This window comes from Mchenga conophoros, linkage group LG11, assembly GCF_057382185.1.
Source record: "Mchenga conophoros isolate Kocher_MC1m ecotype Shallow Benthic linkage group LG11, M_conophoros_male_GT1.1, whole genome shotgun sequence".
NCBI lineage: Eukaryota > Metazoa > Chordata > Actinopteri > Cichliformes > Cichlidae > Mchenga > Mchenga conophoros.
This window is the reverse complement of record NC_140536.1, coordinates 13,555,112-13,577,046: the sequence shown is the minus strand read 5'-3', so window position 1 is coordinate 13,577,046 and position 21,935 is coordinate 13,555,112. Positions and strand designations below refer to the sequence as shown.

Sequence of the window (21,935 nt, the reverse complement as noted above, 5' to 3'; positions counted from 1 at the left end):
TGCTTTTGTTTAGTTTCTTTGGAACAGAAGCGGCTGATGATTGTAGCGTGGTGATCAGCACAGGTTCTGGGCTCAAAGCCAGGCTCGGGCCTCTCTGTGTGTGTTCTCTGTTTAGTGAATTTAAACTGGCTGTAAGTGTGAATTGTTGTCTATCTCAATGTGTTAGCCCTGCGACAGACTGACAATTATTAGTTATTATGATTTTGTATTTTCGGAGTACTTTTTCTTAATTTCGTACTGACATTTTTTTTAGTTCATTTTATTTTCAGTTAATTTCCAGGGATAGATATTCTAGTTTGAACTGTACTTTTTATTGCTTAAAAATGTTTAGGTTTTTTTAAGTTTTTTTTTTTAGTTTTTATTAGTTTCAGTACCAGTTTTAGTTTATTCTTGTTTTCTTTTTTCAAATATTACGATATGGAAGTTTTATGTCAGAGGAAAAATTTGGTCAAACAAGTACAGGTATTACAAAAAAACACATGCTTCTTTAAAACAGTTGACTCACAGGCTTGTAGAGATCCTGACTCACAATAATCAAGCCTAGCAGTGCCTCATCAGGCAAGTTGGAAATGCATTTTACTAAATTAACAGATTATAAAATTAAGGATATTTCCCTTATACTTTTATTTTAGTCAGTTTTCAAAGTCCTACGGAGCCCCCCAGGGCTAAGTTTTAGCCGCATTCTTCAGAGGCTGCCAGCTCGAAGCCGACCGGGAGGTCGAGGCACGATGTGCCGGGAAAGTGGTGTTCCTCCCGGCTGTAGTAGGTCTCAACCTCCCGTTAGCTTCGAGATAGTGGGTGTCAGATCTCCAAAAACGTCGGAGCACTTTTGCAAATATGTGATGTCTTGTTAACTGAGCAGGTATCTGACGTTTACACAACTACATTCACGCCTCAAAATATCTTAAAAGTGTATTTTGTGACCCAGAAAGAGTAATATTACAACTAAGTAGCTGCCGCCATTGTTGGAATTCAACTTTTGCGAGATCTCGCAAAAGTTTTGCGAGATCCCGAGTTTGTTTTGCGACTAAAAATTAAGACGGACTTTTGCGAGATCTCGCAAAAGTCCGTCTTAATTTTTTTTTCTCCCATGTCCCCTGCGGGGCTCCGTAAAGTCCACAGTTTTTTACAGTTTGTTTTTTTTTTTTTCAAAAATGTAGAGTGTAGGCCATTGAACCATTTTCCTTCCTGGATGGATTCTCTGTTTAAATATCTGAAGTGCGTTCTTTCGGTATTTACAGCAGGTAAAATAAATATTGAACATGTCAACAGTTTTCTAAGTAAATATGTTTCTTAGAATTTTATTGACATGAAATTCTAACCAGATGTTGGCAACTACGTGAACATACGTATCAGCACACAACACTGGCATGCTTCATATAACTTAACGGAAGGATGAATGAAAAAATGTATCTGCTGCCAGGATGATGATGATGATGAAAGAAGGGTGGACGTTTCGTCAAGACTGATGATCCCGAACACAGAGCCAAGGAGGTTTCAGAGGAATAAAATAAAGCTGGTAAAATAATCCAGCCAATCAGCTGACCTAAATCCAAATGAAATTCTACTGAAAGAACTAAAGGTCAGAGTTCACAGAAGGGGTCCACTGAACCATCAAGACTGTTTGTGTGGAAGAATGGGACAAAATCACACCTCGGCAATGTATGTGACTAGTTTCTCTTTATATAGGATTCATTTTTAAGCTGTAGTCACCAACAAGGCTTTTGCACAAAGGCTTTTGAATAGATTTTTGAAAGTGTGTTCAATACTTTTCCCCATTATTACACATAACGTGTGGATTGGATGGGTTTTGTGTGAATAGCACCTTTACAAATATATTAAATGAGAAAATTGGTGATATGTTCAATACTTTTTTACTTGTTTACACATTTTATCTCAGTGATATGGTGAAAGTTGCTACAGCGAAACATGAAAGCAACTGTAAGAAGGAAGAAAAAACTTTAATGTAGTTCTTCAAAAGAAAGAACAATTAACAAAGGAACAGAGGCAATATCAGACTATCAGTAACATGATATTTTGATGTTATTCGTAACAACTGCTGACTACAGCGACAGTATCAACAGGAAACTTTTTCACAAGAAAAAAGTAGCAGCACCTACACTGCCTGGCAGTCATATATAAACTTTTACTATTTCCTGAAAGTGTATTTAAATAAACAAATAACCAACAACTAGGCAATGTATGTGACATTTTATTCAAAGTGTTTTTCTCTCCAAACAGACAGGCTGGCATTTCACTTACACAAAGCAGAACTTATATTTTACAGTTAAGGTCCCTTCTTCCTCCAGCAGCATGTCTAGCAAACAATCAGCTTTTGTAGTGAAATGTTGCCCTTAAATTATTTCCAGCGCTCCTATTTTGATCCTCACTTACATGGAAAATGTTCAAACCAGCTCAGATCAGCGGTTTTTGTTCATACCAGTGTTACAGTATTTCACAATTAAATAGTTAATAGAATATGAAGACACACTGAATTTAAACACGGATATAAACTTTAAAAAATCATTTTAAAATTGTCATTTTATAAAAATACTTTGATGTAAAAATAAAATAAAAACATACTCTTTCTTGAATCCCATTACAGTAGCTGCCCCGTCAGCAGGCTTCAAACTGTACAAGAGGAACTCTGAACCATGTGCAGAGACGACAGCAGACGCTCCATCAGGATACGTACAGTAGTGGCTAAACGGCCCACACGTCTTGAAGTCTGGGAGCTCCACACAGAACAACAGGTCCTGCTTTGTTTTTAGCTCGGCTTTTTAGATGTTCACAGTCAATTCTGCACAGTCCAGACCTCCAGGTCTTGTACAATAAAGTCCTCATTTGTGGAGAGAGGTGCATTGTGAAAAGTTGGACTGGAAAAGCTTGAACCACGGTACAGATCAGCATCCAGCCACAGGGCAAAGCCACTCCTAAAGACAGAGAGAACAATAGAACTTTAATATCAGATCTTTGAAAACTCACTGATAGGAAAATAAATAAATAACTGTATAACTTACCCTCCTCCACCGAGCTGCAATGAATCCCAGTTTCCACTCACAAAGTACGAGTTCACCCCACTCCACTTGTATACCTAGATAACAAACACATAAAAACATCTTAAACTCTGTGCAGATTTCTACAATAAGTGAAATAATTTCATGAAAAATCATCCTGTAAATAGACTAGAGGTAAAACATTAATAAAAGTTCAACTCTTACCTGGAAGTCGGGATTGAAGCTGAACAAGAAGGTTTCTCCAGTACCGTAGCAGTATTTACTGACTCTGAATGGATCTGAAGAAAAAGCCCCAAACACCTGAAAATACACCAAGACACCAGTTTGTTAAAGGAGATGCTGGTAATGGAGGAATCCGTCTCATTTTCTTGGTACAGAAAAGTGCTGGAGACTAAAGAGCAGGATACAAACCTTTTTGTGCATGTCTTTGACCACCAGCAGCACAGGGCTGTCCACCTCAGCCATGTTCCTGTACAGAGTCTTCAGGCTGCTCCCATGGACGGCTGTGCTGTAGACCAGCTGCCATTGATAACCCCGGGTCCTTGCTGGCATGTGAACAGCAAGCTGTTTGACAAAGAGTTGCTCATCAGATCCTGTCCTGACAAGACTAATGCGTCACTCCATCTAAAATCAACACTGTTCTTCTGCTTGACTGTCTACAATTTGCACAACTTCCAGGCAATGCTGCCGCTTATGTCATAAATAATGACTGTTGTGAAACTGGAGATGGTGAAGCAGAAAATTTTCTGAACAATTGGACGATTTGAGAGGAATTGCCCTAATCACAATTTTCTCAGTTCTTCAGGAGAAAAACCATTGATAGCTGTGATCCACACACATATATATAAATGAGTGTTATTTACTTTTTCTAGGTGATAGTCATCTAGCAGATGACTCTGGTCAGTGAGGACAGGAAGATCATCATCAACTTCCAGCAGGTACTCGGGCTCTTCTACCTCGGAGGCGTCTGAGCTGCACAGACTCTGGCAGCGTTTGGACTCTTTCACTGTGATGATCTGAAGGAGGCAAGCAGAAAAAGTGTCATCATGTTACACTGCTATCCACTGCTCTCCTTTTATTTGTTATTTGGGAAGTTTTTACTGCATTACATATATAAGTTTAATGGCCTTAAGTACAAAGGTTGCAAATCATTTAAACCACAAAACCAGAACTATTGAATGGCAACAAAACTGCAATGCATGGTGACAGAACACATTTGAACCTCCACAGAACCTCCTAACACGAATACATTCAGCAGAGTAATCTTACCTCAACATAAGGCTCCATACAGTCACTGGCGATGTAAAGCACCTTAATATTTTCTGCCAGCTGCTTCATAGCTCCTGATTTCCCTGTCAAGCGCTGCTCTCTGCTGTACCACATGTCTGCTAACCAAACTGCCATGAAGGCAGTTCTTATATACACTGGGTTACTTTCTCTTTCTGTCTGCAGGCTTATTGGTCAGACATTTGAGTAGATGTCTGCTGATTGGTCAGCTCTGACAGTGAATAGTTTCTTTTCTCACTAAACAGGAAAGTGAGGTCTGGTTCTGGGATGTAGAGGGAAAGAGGATGTCCATATATAGACCCTACACCCTCAGGGATAACCACCAAGCTCTGTGATTGCACTTACTGTAAGTCACTAAGGAGGGCTTGCTGTGTAAAAATGCCTGAGTGTAAGAGAGCTTGAGAATATCAACTTTGGAAGACCTTTGTTAATTATTTCCACATTTAGTGGAGCAGGTTGGTGCAAATCTTACTTCCTAGCTTTTAAAGGTGGGGTTGAAAGGCTTGTTGAGGAGCTTGTTGATTGTTGCAACGTGGTGTTCCACAACCAGTATTTTGCTCTGATTTTCTTTTTAATGATATGATGTGGTTTGCACTTCTTCTTCTTGCTGTAGCTTCAGGTCTCTGGTTACCACTGCACAAAGATAATGTAGAGGTGGTCAACTTTGCATTGCCAAAGGTTCAAAAGTCACTTAGACAGACTCAAAAGTAATTGTACAAATGAACGTCACACTGAATCTAATTATTTTTTTTATAAATACTTGGATGAAAATCCTTTACAGTCAATAACTGCCTAATTGTTATGAGTCTTTGATTCAGTGTTTTTCTCTGTTCAAGTTTTGGTTTCAGTATATATATAGTCTTAGTTTCTTTAGTGTTTCTATTTTCTTTGTCTATTTTCCTTTTTATAATTAGCCTCAAGCTCTTTGTTCCTGCTTATAATTTTGTTTACATTTTGTATTTTATGCCTCCCTTGTGTTTCTCCTTCAGTGTCTTTTCTGTTATTTTAAGATAATCTAAGTATTGTATTTCAAAGAAACATGTTGCATTATTGTTTTGTTTTGTTTTTCAAAATTGTCATTCTTCTGTCTCTTGAGGTGAACATTAGGTCTTGTCTTATCACAGAATGATATGCTGGCTGAGTCAGGTAGAAGGAATTTTACTCAGAAATGTGGAAGTGGACTCATACTTAGAGCTGCCAGGAGATGAGGTGGAGGAGGGCCAGATATCAAAGAAAGAAGGTGAGAGTTCAGATGAAGGACACACCAGGTTTTGAGCAGCCTGATCAGAGTCAAAATGATGACGCCCGAAGTCCATTATGGACAAGAAGTAGGGCTGTGAAGTTGTGGGATTTGGTTTCTCAGCTATCATACTGGACACCAGCCTGTGAGGGGAAAAGGAGATCTCCTATCCATGGCAGCCTGCAACATGCATTCTGTTTTAGAGTTCTGACTTTTGAAGGGGCTCTATTCTCCTCCCCCCATCAAGAGATCATTTGTTACTTCGATGGACTGCTTGTCCTGTTTTTATGTTTCATCCTAGAAAATTATCAACGCAATTTCATTATAGCTGAAAGAAAAGTGATAAAGACAGGAGACGTCTAGATTTACATAAATTGCATAAATCAACTGGATAAAAAACGAATCAAAATGTGTGTATTCAACTAAAAAGCTTTCTTTATCTCCTTCGAGATGATATTGTAATGGCTACAATCTTGTGTCTCCTATATTAGACAGTTCCTCTTCTTATGGATGTTAGGCGCTGTCACACTGTCTCTGCTCAGGGTCCTCAAAAGCTGTCCTCCTCTGAGAAAGCTCAGAGGTGTGACCATCCTCCACCTCATCCTCTGACAGCATTAAAAGGTACTAGGTTGTTGAGTCACGTTGTTCGTTTTTCATTTCTGACACTTGTGTTACACAACTATCCAAGCACTATTCCCATTATTTATCCTAATTACTACATTTCAAACAGTATTAATCAACATGTGATTATGAAAGAATAAAAAAATAAACAAAACAAGTGATACGAGCTTCATCAATATAATTGTAGATAATATTTGACCTAAATAAATGGCTCTTGTGATTCAATCATGTAGGTTAAATGCTTATCACAGTGATTCCATTATACACTCCAGTGTAGGCATATATGGTGTATACGAGCATATATGATTACATAGTATATATGTGAGTATATGTCCAGTGTATACAGGTATATATGTCGCAAAAAAATCCACAACAAAATCCAGCTGTCGACTACAAAGGGCACTCAAAGGTTTTGGAAAGGGGAAAATTACTGTGTATTTTGTTAGGGTTGAAAATGATTTTAAAAAGCAGTTTTCATTTTTTTGTGTACACAAGGCAGTGTTTTCATAAATGTGTCTTTAGGGTCAAAAGCTTCGTCTAGCGTTATGAGTTGGCTGACATATTGGGGGTTGACACAGTAGTGTAGAGGAATTTGCAGCATGCTTACATATCACACTTGGGCCATTCTCTGGGCCAACGGAGTCCAAACGAATGTCCTGAACTAGATATTAGAATCAGTAATATTAAATAATAAAGGCTGGGCAGGGAGAGCCTTTATTATGCCTGTCTTTTTGATTCCAGGAAAAAGGAGCAGATAGAAGGCTGACAAGAAGCGGACGTGAACAGAGAGGATTTGTAAGGAAACAGCATGACTGCCACGTTGCTTCTGGAAGAAGATAGCCATAATAATCATTTGCTATTGTCGCAGTACAAAAACTGCAATGAGGGTCATGCTTTGTGTGAAGACAGATGGTTGATTTCACACAGAGGTCCAGCACTGAAACTTGTAATTTCAACTGCCAAAGCAAATTAAATCTTTTAAACGACAGATATTTCTCCAGTACTTCCTTCTGAAAAAATTTGTACACGACAAACTGGTGACCCCAACCTGATTTTTTCAGTTGGAAAGGAGAAAAGGACAACTGGGAAGGCTCCTGATGGAGTTGCTGTCAGACGCCAGAACTAAAGAGACACCTGATTCCGGTCACTGTCACAGAAGGCCTTCAAAGAAACGGCAAGCAGAGCCTGTTTCTATCGAAATCTGCAAAATTGCATACATACCAAATTTAAATGTGAGCGGTGAGTGGTCAAAGTTCTCTCAGTCAAAATGATAAAGTGTTTATATGATATGATACATACTTTATGCATAAAGTTGGAATTACAAGTTTAGGTTATGGTTAACAAGGAAATTGGTTTTAAAAGCAATTTTAAATTGCTAAATCACGTGATCAAACCTGTGTGTGTGTGTGTGTGTGTGTGTGTGTGTGTGTGTGTGTGTGTGCGTGAGTGGGTGAGTGAGTTGTGAGAGCTCTCAGTGTAGTTTTTTTCTGGAGCGCATGGGTAAGATTTGTTATTAGTTGTTATCATTTAATACATACAGAGTAACTGCTATTTGACTGTATTCTGAGTTTCCTTTACATTTTTGTTTTCTGTTATCAGTTGGCAGCTATAGAACTAACTGGTATTTGATTTATGTTCATTTTGTGTTCTGATTCTTCTATTGATTTGCCATCAGTTGTTATCAGTTAATACCAGTAGAAGTTAACTCATAATTGGTTTTGTATTCTGATTCTCTCTTAAGTTGATCTCTGATATCGGGAAACAGCTAAAAAGTTAACTGTTTTTTGTGTTTTTGCCTGTCTTGGAATATTGATTGGTTTCAATTGATTTTGTTATCAGTCAGTAATCAACTGACAGCTATAGATTTAACTGTATTTGTTTCTGATCCTTTCAGTTGATCTTATTAATAGAGTAGGTGATCTTAAGATTATTTTCTTTTACTGGTTGATGACAAGTAAGTGGTCTTGGGGTTAGTTGTTTCGCTTTTACATTTGATCTTAGCCTGATCTTATAATTGATTTAATTGATAACCATTAACAGTTAATTGCTATTCTGTTTTACTCTAATGGTTTTCTTTGATTGACTCTTATCTGTTTAATATGTAGTTAACTGAGTGAGTCAATTCCTAAATTCATTGTCATGTTTGCTTTGTTTGATTCTGAGATAACTACCATTGAATTGATTGTTAAATTAAATCATGCTTTTGTTTGATTCATTTCTAGTATTGATACAGATTCTTTTTGAGTTAATTCTGAAAGTTGAATCTTGACATTTATGATCTCAACCTTTATTAGTTTAATACAGTTTGTTTGTTTTTGAATTATTTGCCAGCTGGGATGAACAGCTATGATTTTGCTTGCTTCAAATTAGAAACATTAAGTTTGCAGTTTTATTTCAGAATTACTTTTTGTCAAATTGAAATCTGCAGTTTCAGGAAAAGAAAAAGGATTGCTTCGTCAGAGGGACAGAGGGAGACATTTATATACGTGTGTGTGTGTGTGTGTGTGTGTAAATAGACATATATATATGTATATCCTTGATTATATATATATATATATATATGTGTGTGTGTGTATATATATATATGTGTGTATATATATATATACACACATATATATATATACACACACACATATATATATATATACACCCAGCACGCCCCTGCGGGCGGTTTATCCTTCAAGCTCGGGTCCTCTACCAGAGGCCTGGGAGCTTGAGGGTCCTGCGCAGTATCTTAGCTGTTCCCAGGACTGCGCTCTTCTGGACAGAGATCTCCGATGTTGTTCCCGGGATCTGCTGGAGCCACTCGCCTAGCTTGGGAGTCACCGCACCTAGTGCTCCGATTACCACGGGGACCACCGTTACCTTCACCCTCCACATCCTCTCGAGCTCTTCTCTGAGCCCTTGGTATTTCTCCAGCTTCTCGTGTTCCTTCTTCCTGATATTGCTGTCATTCGGAACCGCTACATCGATCACTACGGCCGTCTTCTTCTGTTTGTCTACCACCACTATGTCCGGTTGGTTAGCCACCACCATTTTGTCCGTCTGTATCTGGAAGTCCCACAGGATCTTAGCTCGGTCATTCTCCACCACCCTTGGGGGCATCTCCCATTTTGACCTCGGGACTTCCAGGTTATACTCGGCACAGATGTTCCTGTACACTATGCCGGCCACTTGGTTATGGCGTTCCATGTATGCCTTGCCTGCTAGCATCTTGCACCCTGCTGTTATGTGCTGGATTGTCTCTGGGGCATCTTTACACAGCCTGCACCTGGGGTCTTGCCTGGTGTGATAGACCCCAGCCTCTATGGATCTTGTGCTCAGAGCTTGTTCTTGTGCTGCCATGATTAGTGCTTCTGTGCTGTCTTTCAGTCCAGCTTTGTCCAGCCACTGGTAGGATTTCTGGATATCAGCCACCTCCTCTATCTGCCGGTGGTACATACCGTGCAGGGGCCTGTCCTTCCATGATGGTTCCTCGTCTCCCTCCTCTTTCTTGGGTTTCTGCTGCCTGAGGTATTCACTGAGCACTCGGTCAGTTGGGGCCATCTTCCCAATGTATTCTTGGATGTTCCTTGTCTCATCCTGGACTGTGGTGCTGACACTCACCAGTCCCCGGCCCCCTTCCTTCCGCTTAGCGTACAGCCTCAGGGTGCTGGATTTGGGGTGAAACCCTCCATGCATGGTAAGGAGCTTTCTTGTCTTTATGTCAGTGGCTTCTATCTCCTCCTTTGGCCAGCCTATTACCCCAGCAGGGTACCTGATCACGGGCAGGGCGTACGTGTTGATGGCCCGGATCTTGTTCTTACCATTCAGCTGACTCCTCAGGACTTGCCTGACCCTCTGCAGGTACTTGGTGGTTGCAGCTTTTCTAGCGGCCTCTTCATGGTTCCCATTTGCCTGCGGGATCCCCAGGTACTTGTAACTGTCCTCTATGTCTGCAATGTTGCCTTCTGGTAGTTCAATCCCCTCAGTTCTGACTACCTTCCCTCTCTTTGTTACCATCCGACTACACTTCTCCAGTCCGAACGACATTCCAATGTCATTGCTGTATAGCCTGGTAGTGTGGATCAGTGAATCGATGTCTCGTTCACTCTTGGCATACAGCTTGATGTCATCCATGTACAGGAGGTGGCTGACAACTGCTCCGTTCCGTAGTCGGTATCCGTAGCCAGTCTTGTTAATGATCTCACTGAGGGGGTTCAGGCCTATGCAGAACAGCAGTGGGGACAGAGCATCTCCTTGGTAGATCCCGCACTTGATGGTGACTTGTGCTATGGGCTTGGAGTTGGCCTCTAGTGTTGTACGCCACATCCCCATTGAGTTCCTGATGAAGGCTCTTAGGGTCCCATTGATCTTGTACAATTCTAGGCATTCCAGTATCCAGCTGTGGGGCATTGAGTCATAGGCCTTCTTGTAATCAATCCAGGCAGTGCACAGGTTGGTCAGTCTGGTCTTGCAGTCTCGGCTGATTGTTCTGTCTACCAGTAGCTGGTGTTTTGCGCCTCTGGTATTCTTGCCAATTCCTTTCTGTGTCCCGCTCATGTATTGACCCATGTGCCTGTTCATCTTAGCCGATATGATGCCTGACAGGAACTTCCATGTAGTACTGAGGCAGGTTATTGGTTGGTAGTTGGAGGGGACCGGTCCCTTCTTGGGGTCCTTGGGGATCAGGACCGTCCGGCCTTCAGTTAGCCATTCCGGGTGTCTCTCGTTAACTAGCAGCTGGTTCATTTGTGCTGCCAGACGCTCGTGGAGTGCAGTCAGCTTCTTCAGCCAGTAGGCGTGAACCATGTCGGGCCCTGGTGCTGTCCAACTCTTCATGGAGACCCTTTCTTGGATATCTGCCACTGTGATGGTTACTGGACCCTGTTCAGGGAGGTCGCTGTGGTCTGCCCTCAGATCCTCTAGCCACTGAGCATTGCCGTTATGGGTTGCATCCTTCTCCCATATGCTCTTCCAGTATTGCTCCGTCTCCAGCCTTGGTGGTGCTGTTCTCTTATTGTTCCCTTGCCACTGAGAGTACACCTTTGCTGGTTCTGTGGAGAACAGCTGGTTTATTCTCCTGCCTTCTATCTCTCTGGTGTACCTCCTCAAGCGGCTGGCCAAGGCTGTGAGTCTTTGCTTGGCAGTTTCCAAGGCCTCAGGTATGGACAGCTTGCTGTATTTCTTAGGCACCTTATTTGTCGCACCTTTCTGCAACTCCGTTAGTTGGCTAACTTCCCTCCGTGCTACTTTGATCTTGCCCTCTAGCCTCCTTCTCCATGGAGGGTACTGCCCCTTGTCGCTGTTCAACTTGTAGCCAAGCATCTCACTGATCACTGTTGCCGTATTGTAGATGAGCTTGTTAGTGTCGATAATCGTGGTTGTAGGTATTGCCCATAGTGCTGCATTAACTCCTCCTTGCCGTAGCATTTGTGTTGTACCTCGTCAATCTCTAGCTGTGAGAGCAGTCCCTTCTTTCGAATGTTGGAACACTGAGCTACTAGTTGTTTCGCCGTCATTGTGGATGTTGGGTATCGAAGAATCCATAGGTCCCTCATCCTATTCATGTAGCCCCTTCCGCCAGGGTTACTTGCGTAGTAGCATTCCAACAATGCCCTGTTTTCGTCTCTTGCCCACCGATGCCTTCTTGTTCCAGTAGCCCACTTTTCGTCAGGGTGCCCTGGTTCCTCAACACCTGACGCGGACCTTGTTGATCCGGGCGACGTCCGAGCCGGCATGCCTTCATATTTATCTGTCTCGCTCATGTCTGCGGTAGGCTTGCTTAGCATAGGGGGTCTAGCCTTAGGACCCTTACTGGATACAGACGCCCCAGGCAGGAATCGAACTTGCGATCCTCTGTTCCAAAGGCGTGTAGTCTAACCACTACGATATATATATATATATATATATATCTATATATATATACACACATATATATATATATATATATATATATATATATGTGTGTGTGTGTGTGTGTGTATATATATATATATATATATATATATATATATATATATATATCCATCAGATTGTTTGTTCCCAGATACCCTTTCTCCAGACCCTGTTAAATCGCAATTGTCATTGAAAAACTCTCTTCACTGGAATATACACACAGAAAATACAGGTAAGTTTTCCACACAAGTAAATGAATCAACAAAATAAGCACCAGAGCTGGGGTTCTAGTAACTGTTACTCATTTAACATTCCTGCAAAGACTGAATCTCAGACACTCCCTTGAGTAGTGGCTTTGAGAGGAATCAGGAAGCCACGAACCTGGCACGAGTCCCACTAAGACACACACACACACAGTAATAGTAGAGAGGCAAGGTGGCGAACACGGACAGGGAAAACAAAGAGAGAAGGTAAGATAGCACAAAGAGGATAGAGAGAGCATGAGACACTCATGATGTAGAGGTCTCAAAAACTCACAAAAACTCATGAATCAAATATGATCAGTGTTGGGTAAGTTACTTTAAATTAGTAACTTAGTTACATTAATAGTTACTCCTATCAAAAGTAACTCAGTTACTTCAAGTTACTCGTTACTTTCAGAGTAACTAGTTACTAGGGAAAGTAACTTTGGTTTTACTCAGAATTCTCTTGTTAATGTGTTGCTTCCGTAACTGGATACCCAGCAAGATTGCCAGTCTTCTAGCTTGCTTACTTGCCACAAGTGCACTGTGCCACCTACCAATAGAAAGGAAAAAATAATGTGCCCATTTCCACGAGAGAAATCCCACGCCTGATTCTATCCTAGCCTGCTTTTTACATCCAACACAAAAACTGCAGTCGTGGTGCTTTCGATTGAGCTCAGAACTCGGAAATTCTGCCTTCTGAATAGGAAGATGTAGGTAATACCAGACTGCAGATGAGCTGCATACAGAGCTGGACTGGGACAAAAAAATCGTCCCGGGCATTTTGACTAGAGACCAGCCCACCATTATAGGAAAAATCATAAAACCTTTGAATGAAAATAAACACTGTTGTGACAGTGATGTACACTGTTCTGATGGTATATATGTATCAATCTATCAATTGTTTGTTGTAAGACTCAGATAATTATTTTTTTTTAAAAGTGAGACATTTTAAATGAGAATAAGAAAGAAAAGTATTTCTTTGTGCCCCCCTTTCCCTGTTAATGCCCTACATGCCCCCCTGGCAACACTTTGCTAGACCCGCCCCTGCACAGTTACCAGCTGTCAGCTGCTTAGAAAAGGATCCTGGTGTTATTTGTCTCTCAGAAACAGTTCATAACTTCCCTTCAACTCATTCATGTCACCTAAAAGGTAAACCTGTTTCTCCATCACAGCTCTGATGATTCAGTAAGGACATCTCCTGGTTTCATCTTCATGTTTCCCTCTCATCACATAACCAAACCATATCATGACCAGCAGGTTTACAGCTGTGGCTCCAGCAAACATCAGCTGATACTAGAAATTAATATTAAATAAATTCTAACAACAGCTGATCAAGCTTAAACATGCTGCTGTTGTTTACTGCGACATCCTCTGGTTTCCTCTTTCTGGCGCAAAGTGGGCGATAAATAAACAAGAGAGAAAAGCCAATCAGCTGATCACTGATCAGTTTTGTGATTGAAGTAGAAACAGGAGAGGGAGGGGGAGAGGATGAGAGAAGAAGAGGCAGCTGTGCAGCGTAAACACAGAATAACTCCAGCTTTGTGTCTTTGTCATTGTAGCTGAAGTCCGGGACAAACTGTTCCTTTTCACCTCAATACGAAACGCGTAATATTTTCTCTGAATACGAGACGATTCCGTTTTTTTCGGGACGGTTGGCAACTCTAATAATTAACCTTATGAACAAAATAAAGTTCAACATCAGTAACATAGCACCCACCCAGCTGTATAGAAACTCCGTCATTCTAGCTAGCACGCAGTACGAAAAAGTCAGCATAATGAAAATAAACTCCACCTAAACTTGGTTCATATCTGACTCAGATAGACTGCAGGTCATAACTTCTTACCTGAAGTTCAGTTCACCTGACACTGGGACCAGCGGCCGCTTCGGGTCTCTCCTCTTGCCTCCCTTTTCCTTCATCCACCTGCTGGCCTCCACCACTTGCTAATGTTATTGAATCTGTGGAAGCTCCGCGATAGCCACCACACGAAGTAACGAATAACGAGCCTATCTAAATCCCAGTAACGAGTAACGCGTTCCCGGTTTTGGCATAATAACTAGTTACCGTGTTCGTTACCACAATAATAACGTAGTTACTGTAACGCGTTAGTCCCAACACTGAATATGATACACCAACAACAACAATACAACCCCGCAAATGATAGCCAGAAAATGGGCTGAATTACTTGAATAATTGGACTTTTTTTTGTTTTTGTTTTTTTGAGTTTATGTTAAAGTAACAGTAATGTAACCTTTCTTTTGTTTTTATCCCACAGATGTGAAAAACAGCCGCCCCCCTCTGTATCACTCTGTGTCACCTTTTTCCTTTCCACAATCAACCCACAACTTTCCTTTATCCTTGGTTGCTTGAGACTATTTTGATGTTGCTGGAAATAACACGATATCTCCCACAAATATACAGAATAATGTTGTTTTTTCTTTTTCTTGTCTCAGGATTTTTTAGGTCATTGAGCAGTATCATCTCAAACCTGTGAAGCTTCACAATGGACAAAAACTATTGGATGGATGACTTTTCTTGAATAACTGAACAGTTTAATGTCTGGTGAGACTGCAGGTTTTGATAAATATATATTTTAACATTGCGAGTATTTGTCAGTAATTCTCTATTCTTTCATATTACACATAATATATATATAATATTACACAGAAACATTACCCAGATCTGATATTTAGCATTCTCAGTTTGTTTCTCGTAACACGTGCTTCTTATTAAATACCTTGCTGATGTAACATGCAGTAAAAAATGACATCTACTCAGTTTCAACAGGAAACATAAACCTTTAATGGGATTTCACAAAAAACAGTGGTAGTGCCAGCACTGCCTGACAGTCATAGAAAAACTTTAACCATTTCCTGAACAGTGTATTTAAAAAGACAAAAAATAAACAACTGGGCATGTGCGTGTATTTGATGTTTTCATAAGTACTTTTCTCTCCAAATAGACAAGCTGGTGCTTAATTTACAAAAAAAAAGAATTTTTCATTTTACACTTCAGTTGACTTCTTCCTCAAGCAGCACATCCAGCTTATCCAGCAGCTGTTGTAGTGCAATGTTGTTCAACTTTACTAGTTTGGTCCTTACTAGCAGCCACAGATTTGACTGGAAAACATTAAAACCAGTTAAAATTGTTTGTCCTAACAGTGTTATACCGATTTTAACACTAACTGGTTAATATAATTAACCAGTTATTGTTAATACACACTCACTTAACCAAAGATGCAAACTGTAAAAAAACACATTATTTTATAAATATGCATTGATACAAAAATAAAATAAAAATAAATGTTTTCTTGAACCCTGAATATCATTACAGTAGCTGTAGACTTATCATTCAATGCTGTTTTTTAAAATCCGCAAATGCTCCATCTGCACATCTGAGTGACTAAACGGCACACACGCCTCGCATTGATGTAAAAATAAAATAAAAACAGACTCTTTCTTGAATCCCATTACAGTGGCTTCCCCGTCAGCAGGCTTCAAACTGTACAAGAGGAACTCTGAACCATGTGCAGAGACGACAGCAGACGCTCCATCAGGATACGTACAGTAGTGGCTAAACGGCCCACACGTCTTGAAGTCTGGGAGCTCCACACAGAACAACAGGTCCTGCTTTGTTTTTAGCTCGGCTTTTTAGATGTTCACAGTCAATTCTGCACAGTCCAGACCTCCAGGTCTTGTACAATAAAGTCCTCATTTGCGGAGAGAGGTGCATTGTGAAAAGTTGGACTGGAAAAGCTTGAACCACGGTACAGATCAGCATCCAGCCACAGGGCAAAGCCACTCCTAAAGACAGAGAGAACAATAGAACTTTAATATCAGATCTTTGAAAACTCACTGATAGGAAAATAAATAAATAACTGTATAACTTACCCTCCTCCACCGAGCTGCAATGAATCCCAGTTTCCACTCACAAAGTACGAGTTCACCCCACTCCACTTGTATACCTAGATAACAAAGACATAAAAACATCTTAAACTCTGTGCAGATTTCTACAATAAGTGAAATAATTTCATGAAAAATCATCCTGTAAATAGACTAGAGGTAAAACATTAATAAAAGTTCAACTCTTACCTGGAAGTCGGGATTGAAGCTGAACAAGAAGGTTTCTCCAGTACCGTAGCAGTATTTACTGACTCTGAATGGATCTGAAGAAAAAGCCCCAAACACCTGAAAATACACCAAGACACCAGTTTGTTAAAGGAGATGCTGGTAATGGAGGAATCCGTCTCATTTTCTTGGTACAGAAAAGTGCTGGAGACTAAAGAGCAGGATACAAACCTTTTTGTGCATGTCTTTGACCACCAGCAGCACAGGGCTGTCCACCTCAGCCATGTTCCTGTACAGAGTCTTCAGGCTGCTCCCATGGACGGCTGTGCTGTAGACCAGCTGCCATTGATAACCCCGGGTCCTTGCTGGCATGTGAACAGCAAGCTGTTTGACAAAGAGTTGCTCATCAGATCATGTCCTGACAGACTAATGCATCACTCCATCTAAAATCAACACTGTTCTTCTGCTTGACTGTCTACAATTTGCATAAAAAACTTTACGGTCTGAGCACAACTTCCAGGCAATGCTGCCGCTTATGTCATAAATAATGACTGTTGTGAAACTGGAGATGGTGAAGCAGAAAATTTTCTGAACAATTGGACGATTTGAGAGGAATTGCCCTAATCACAATTTTCTCAGTTCTTCAGGAGAAAAACCATTGATAGCTGTGATCCACACACATATATATAAATGAGTGTTATTTACTTTTTCTAGGTGATAGTCATCTAGCAGATGACTCTGGTCAGTGAGGACAGGAAGATCATCATCAACTTCCAGCAGGTACTCGGGCTCTTCTACCTCGGAGGCGTCTGAGCTGCACAGACTCTGGCAGCGTTTGGACTCTTTCACTGTGATGATCTGAAGGAGGCAAGCAGAAAAAGTGTCATCATGTTACACTGCTATCCACTGCTCTCCTTTTATTTGTTATTTGGGAAGTTTTTACTGCATTACATATATACGTTTAATGGCCTTAAGTACAAAGGTTGCAAATCATTTAAACCACAAAACCAGAACTATTGAATGGCAACAAAACTGCAATGCATGGTGACAGAACACATTTGAACCTCCACAGAACCTCCTAACACGAATACATTCAGCAGAGTAATCTTACCTCAACATAAGGCTCCATACAGTCACTGGCGATGTAAAGCACCTTAATATTTTCTGCCAGCCGCTTCATAGCTCCTGATTTCCCTGTCAAGCGCTGCTCTCTGCTGTACCACATGTCTGCTAACCAAACTGCCATGAAGGCAGTTCTTATATACACTGGGTTACTTTCTCTTTCTGTCTGCAGGCTTATTGGTCAGACATTTGAGTAGATGTCTGCTGATTGGTCAGCTCTGACAGTGAATAGTTTCTTTTCTCACTAAACAGGAAAGTGAGGTCTGGTTCTGGGATGTAGAGGGAAAGAGGATGTCCATATATAGACCCTACACCCTCAGGGATAACCACCAAGCTCTGTGATTGCACTTACTGTAAGTCACTAAGGAGGGCTTGCTGTGTAAAAATGCCTGAGTGTAAGAGAGCTTGAGAATATCAACTTTGGAAGACCTTTGTTAATTATTTCCCGAAAAAATTATTCAGTAACAAAATTGTTTATAGTATTGCATCTGTATACCACCAGAGTGGATTTTTAAATCCAAGAGTCATCATGTACATCAGCAAAAAAGAAAAAAAAATGTAAAAAGTGGTAGGATTTCAGCAACTCGGGTGCAAGAAAAAAAAAAGAATTTAAATTTGCCATTATGGAAAAATACGGTAAATTCATGTGCTTTTAATAGGATAATAACGTAAAGATTTTTAACTTTAAATTGTATTTTTTTTTTTACATCCATCCATCCATCCATTCGCTTCCGCTTATCCTTTTCAGGGTCGCGGGGGGTGCTGGAGCCTATCCCAGCTGTCATAGGGCGAAAGGCGGGGTACACCCTGGACAGGTCGCCAGTCTGTCGCAGGGCTAACACATAGGGACAGACAACCATTCACACTCGCATTCACACCTAGTGGCAATTTGGATTATCCAATTAACCTATCCCCACAAGCTATTTTTTTTTTTACAGATTTTCATATTTAAAAAATGTATTTGCATGTGTAAAATCAGTGAAATTACCTAATAATTTTGTCCTATACTGTTGTAATGCAATTAATGAGGCTTAAAATTTCAGGAAAGTACTTTTATTAATTGGATTTTACTATGTGATTTTATGTCAGAAATCTTGTACTTTTATTCCATGATTAATGTAATATTATTGTCAGGTTCAGTGCAAGAACAGGATGCAAATGCAGGACTTTCCAGTTAGCAACAGTGAGTTTATTTACAGTGAAATAGAGAACAATAAAGTTAACCGTTTCCAACGACGTAGCTTCCTCTGTGGTGCTCCAAACTCCTGCACAGTGCTCGTCTGGTGGTGAAACGCCAACACTTGATAATTCCCAACAGCTCCGCTCCCGTGACACACTCCTTTCCAGGTTCCAATGAAGAAAAAATGTGATGATCAATTTGGCGTACTCACGGGACGGGAAATCCTTCTGGCCTGATGTTTGCCCATAAACTGGCATGTTGGACACACACACACATACACACAGAAGAAGCAGGGGAGCAGGCCAGTCGATTGACAAGGACAAATATGATATGCTTTTTTTTTTTTAAATGTCAAAAAAATTGTCGCTAAACTAAGAAATGAGTTTGAGTTTGTAATTACATGAGTTAACTTTTTATTTTTGATTATATCAGCTGTAAGATGGCTTTGTATAGCACATTTCAAGATAAAAATCACAAAGTGTTTCACAGAAGCTAAAACATAGAAACAAAAACGAACCAAAAGCAAGTTTAAAATGATGAGTTTTTAGCTGATTTGTAAAGAGGACCACTCAGTCTACAGATCTCAAGCTCAAAGGAAAAGAGTTCCAGGGTCTGGGGGCCACGATGCCATAGCTCTGTCACCTTTCGATTTCAGCCTTGTGTGCTGGACAACCAACAAGCCCTGATCACATGACCTCAGGGACCTGCTGGGGAAGTGATAAAAACAGGATCAAACCAGAGATTTAACATAAGCGTCCAAAGTCAGAGTTGAATCAAAAGTTACACCAAGATTCCTAATAGAAGATTTGCCAAATGTAGCAAGAGGACCTAAATTTTCCATAACCTTGGGCAAACAATTATGAGAAGCACATACAAGGACTTTGGTTTTCTCCTCATTAAGTTAAAGAAAGTTGTCAGCCATCCAACCTCTGATAAAGTCTATGCACCTATGCAAAATCTGTAACTTGGAAACACCTTGGGGCTTAAAGGAGATATACAACTGAATTTCATCTGCATAGCAGTGATAAGAAATGTCCTTAAAACTGCTCAGAAGGTGCAGACGAGGGAGTAAATACAACAAAAACAGCAAAGGCCCCAATACAGAACCTTGTGGCACAGAATATGCAAAAGAAGCAGAAGAAGACATAAACTTAGAGGTAGCCAAAGAAAAGGATCGTTCACACAAATAAGATGCGAACCGATCAAAGCAGACCCAGATATACCCACACAGTGTCTCAGCCTATCTAGCAAAATGTGATGGTTGACAGTATCAAAGGCAAAGGTCAGGTCCAACATCAAAAGAACAGAGCATTCTCCTGCATCACATTTCATCAAGGTGTAACTGGAGACTCTAAGAAGTACAGTTTCAGTAAAGTGAGCTGTACGAAAGCCAGACTGGAATTTTTCCAGAATGCTGTAGTCATCCAGAACAGCTATGAGCTGGTTAGCCACAACCTTTTCTAAAGTCTTAGTGATGAATGGTAGTTTTGAAATTGGTCTATAACTGCTAAGCAAAGAAGTGTCAAGCTTGTTTTTCTTAAACTGTGGGTGAATGACAGCATGCTTACAGTAAACAGGGACCTGACCAGAAACCAAAGAAGTATTGATAATTGTAAGCTCACAGGGACCGATAGACTGAAAGATATTTTTAAACAAAGATCCAGCTAAAAATATAAAGAGAGCAAGAGGATGCTTTCATTGAAGTAACTAATTTGACAAGCTCAGGTAAGGACACGGGTAAAAATCTTTCTAAAATAACAGGCCTAGCTTGAGTTGGAGCAGACAACAGAGACAGAGAAGGAGAGATACTGTTCCTCACATTACTAACTTTTTCAACGAAGAAAGAAACATTTTTAATCTAATCTTCATTCCATGAAATTGGGACAACAGGTGGAGCAGGAGCAACAATATCACTTATGGTGTCAAATAGTACCTTGGGGTTACCTCTGCTCTTTGAAACCAAGTCTGAGAAACAGGCAGCCCTCGCATCTCGAACTGAAGTGTTAAATAAAATGAAGGAGATGAACATGTAAATGAGTTTTCCTCCATAATTACTCAACTTTCCAAAAGGGAATCCTGTCAATTATCCAGGTGGGTGACTTTAAAACAGGAGCTAATCTGGTTTTGATTGTCTAAAAAAGAAAGACAATGATTAGTAAAAAGATTTGTTACTAAATCAACATCTTTATAGGAAGGTAGATAGGCTATTACTCCTTTATGATTACAAGGCAGTCTGGGCAATGAGCTATCTGAACCTTTTCTGTAATTTCACAGATGTATTGTTTACAAATGAAGCCCAAAGAGTCATGCTGACAGATTTCTTTCATTATGTTTCATTATTTATGTGGTAAAACTGAGAAATGCTGTTGAAATTGCACTTCTTTTCTTATATTTAGATATCACAGGGATCGGCTGTGTAGGTAAACTTTTTTCCACTGACAAAAAGGGGATTTTTACTGGTCGGGCCTACTTAAGATCAAAGTGCGCTCTATGTGGCAGCTGATTTAAAATGAGTTTGACATCCCTGATCTCGGCTGAGCTAAGATCAGGTAGCTGAAAAGAAAAGAATAAATGGAAAACCAACATTTGGCAATGAAGATTGCTCATGTGAAATAAGTCAGAATAATACGGAAAGACTGATATGGGACTATTATCTCATCGACTGAGATGCCTTGGCTAAATATAGAGAATCATAAGTGGGTATGTGAACACTCTGACGTCTGACATCAACACCACAGCTGATAAAACACACTTGATAAGAGAGACTTTTAAAATGTTAGCTAATGTTCCAGTAATAATGATAATACACACTTTGGCCCACAGATCTGAAAAACAGTTCCTCCCTCTGAGCTAAGTGTGAATTTTACCTTTTTTTCAACAGTCAAACAACAATATCTCTTTCGTCCTCTGTTGCTTAAAACTATTTTGATGTTGCTGGAAATGAGACTAAAATTTCCACAAATATATTTTACTACAAAACTGTACAAAATGTTTTGGATTGATAAGCTTTCTTAAGTATCTGAAGTTTTCATGTCTGTGAGACTACCAGTTTGATTTAAAATGTAAACGTGTATTTAGGCTTCTTCAATCGGAAATATTTCCTTGTTTATATTCATTCATAATTTTGCACGAAAGCTCAGCTTCCGATTAAAATAAGGAAATCACCTAAAAATGACACACAAGGTTTAGTCCCTTTGTATTCCTCATAACAAGTAACTAACTCAGTGATGTGGTGAAAGTGCGTATAGTAAAAAATGACACCTCTACTCGAGTATAACAG

The 21,935-nt window shown here is 40.2% G+C and overlaps 2 protein-coding genes across 2 annotated transcripts; both read right to left on the bottom strand.

The window, feature by feature from the left end:
- Nucleotides 1-1,942: 1,942 nt before the first annotated feature.
- LOC146563740 (TLD domain-containing protein 2-like) lies at nucleotides 1,943-4,426 on the bottom strand. The gene is made up of 6 exons (XM_085290307.1): nucleotides 4,287-4,426; nucleotides 3,881-4,033; nucleotides 3,429-3,581; nucleotides 3,222-3,317; nucleotides 3,021-3,094; nucleotides 1,943-2,933 (listed from the first exon to the last, which is right to left on the bottom strand). The coding sequence occupies exons 1-6, from the start codon at nucleotides 4,419-4,421 to the stop codon at nucleotides 2,795-2,797; spliced, it is 750 nt and encodes a 249-aa protein (XP_085146433.1). The 5' UTR covers nucleotides 4,422-4,426; the 3' UTR covers nucleotides 1,943-2,794.
- Nucleotides 4,427-14,831: 10,405 nt separating this feature from the next.
- On the bottom strand, nucleotides 14,832-17,607 carry LOC146563739 (TLD domain-containing protein 2-like). Its single transcript, XM_085290306.1, has 6 exons — nucleotides 17,465-17,607; nucleotides 17,059-17,211; nucleotides 16,585-16,737; nucleotides 16,378-16,473; nucleotides 16,177-16,250; nucleotides 14,832-16,089 (listed from the first exon to the last, which is right to left on the bottom strand). Exons 1-6 carry the CDS (start codon nucleotides 17,597-17,599, stop codon nucleotides 15,951-15,953), a joined length of 750 nt encoding a protein of 249 aa, XP_085146432.1. The 5' UTR covers nucleotides 17,600-17,607; the 3' UTR covers nucleotides 14,832-15,950.
- Nucleotides 17,608-21,935: the final 4,328 nt, after the last annotated feature.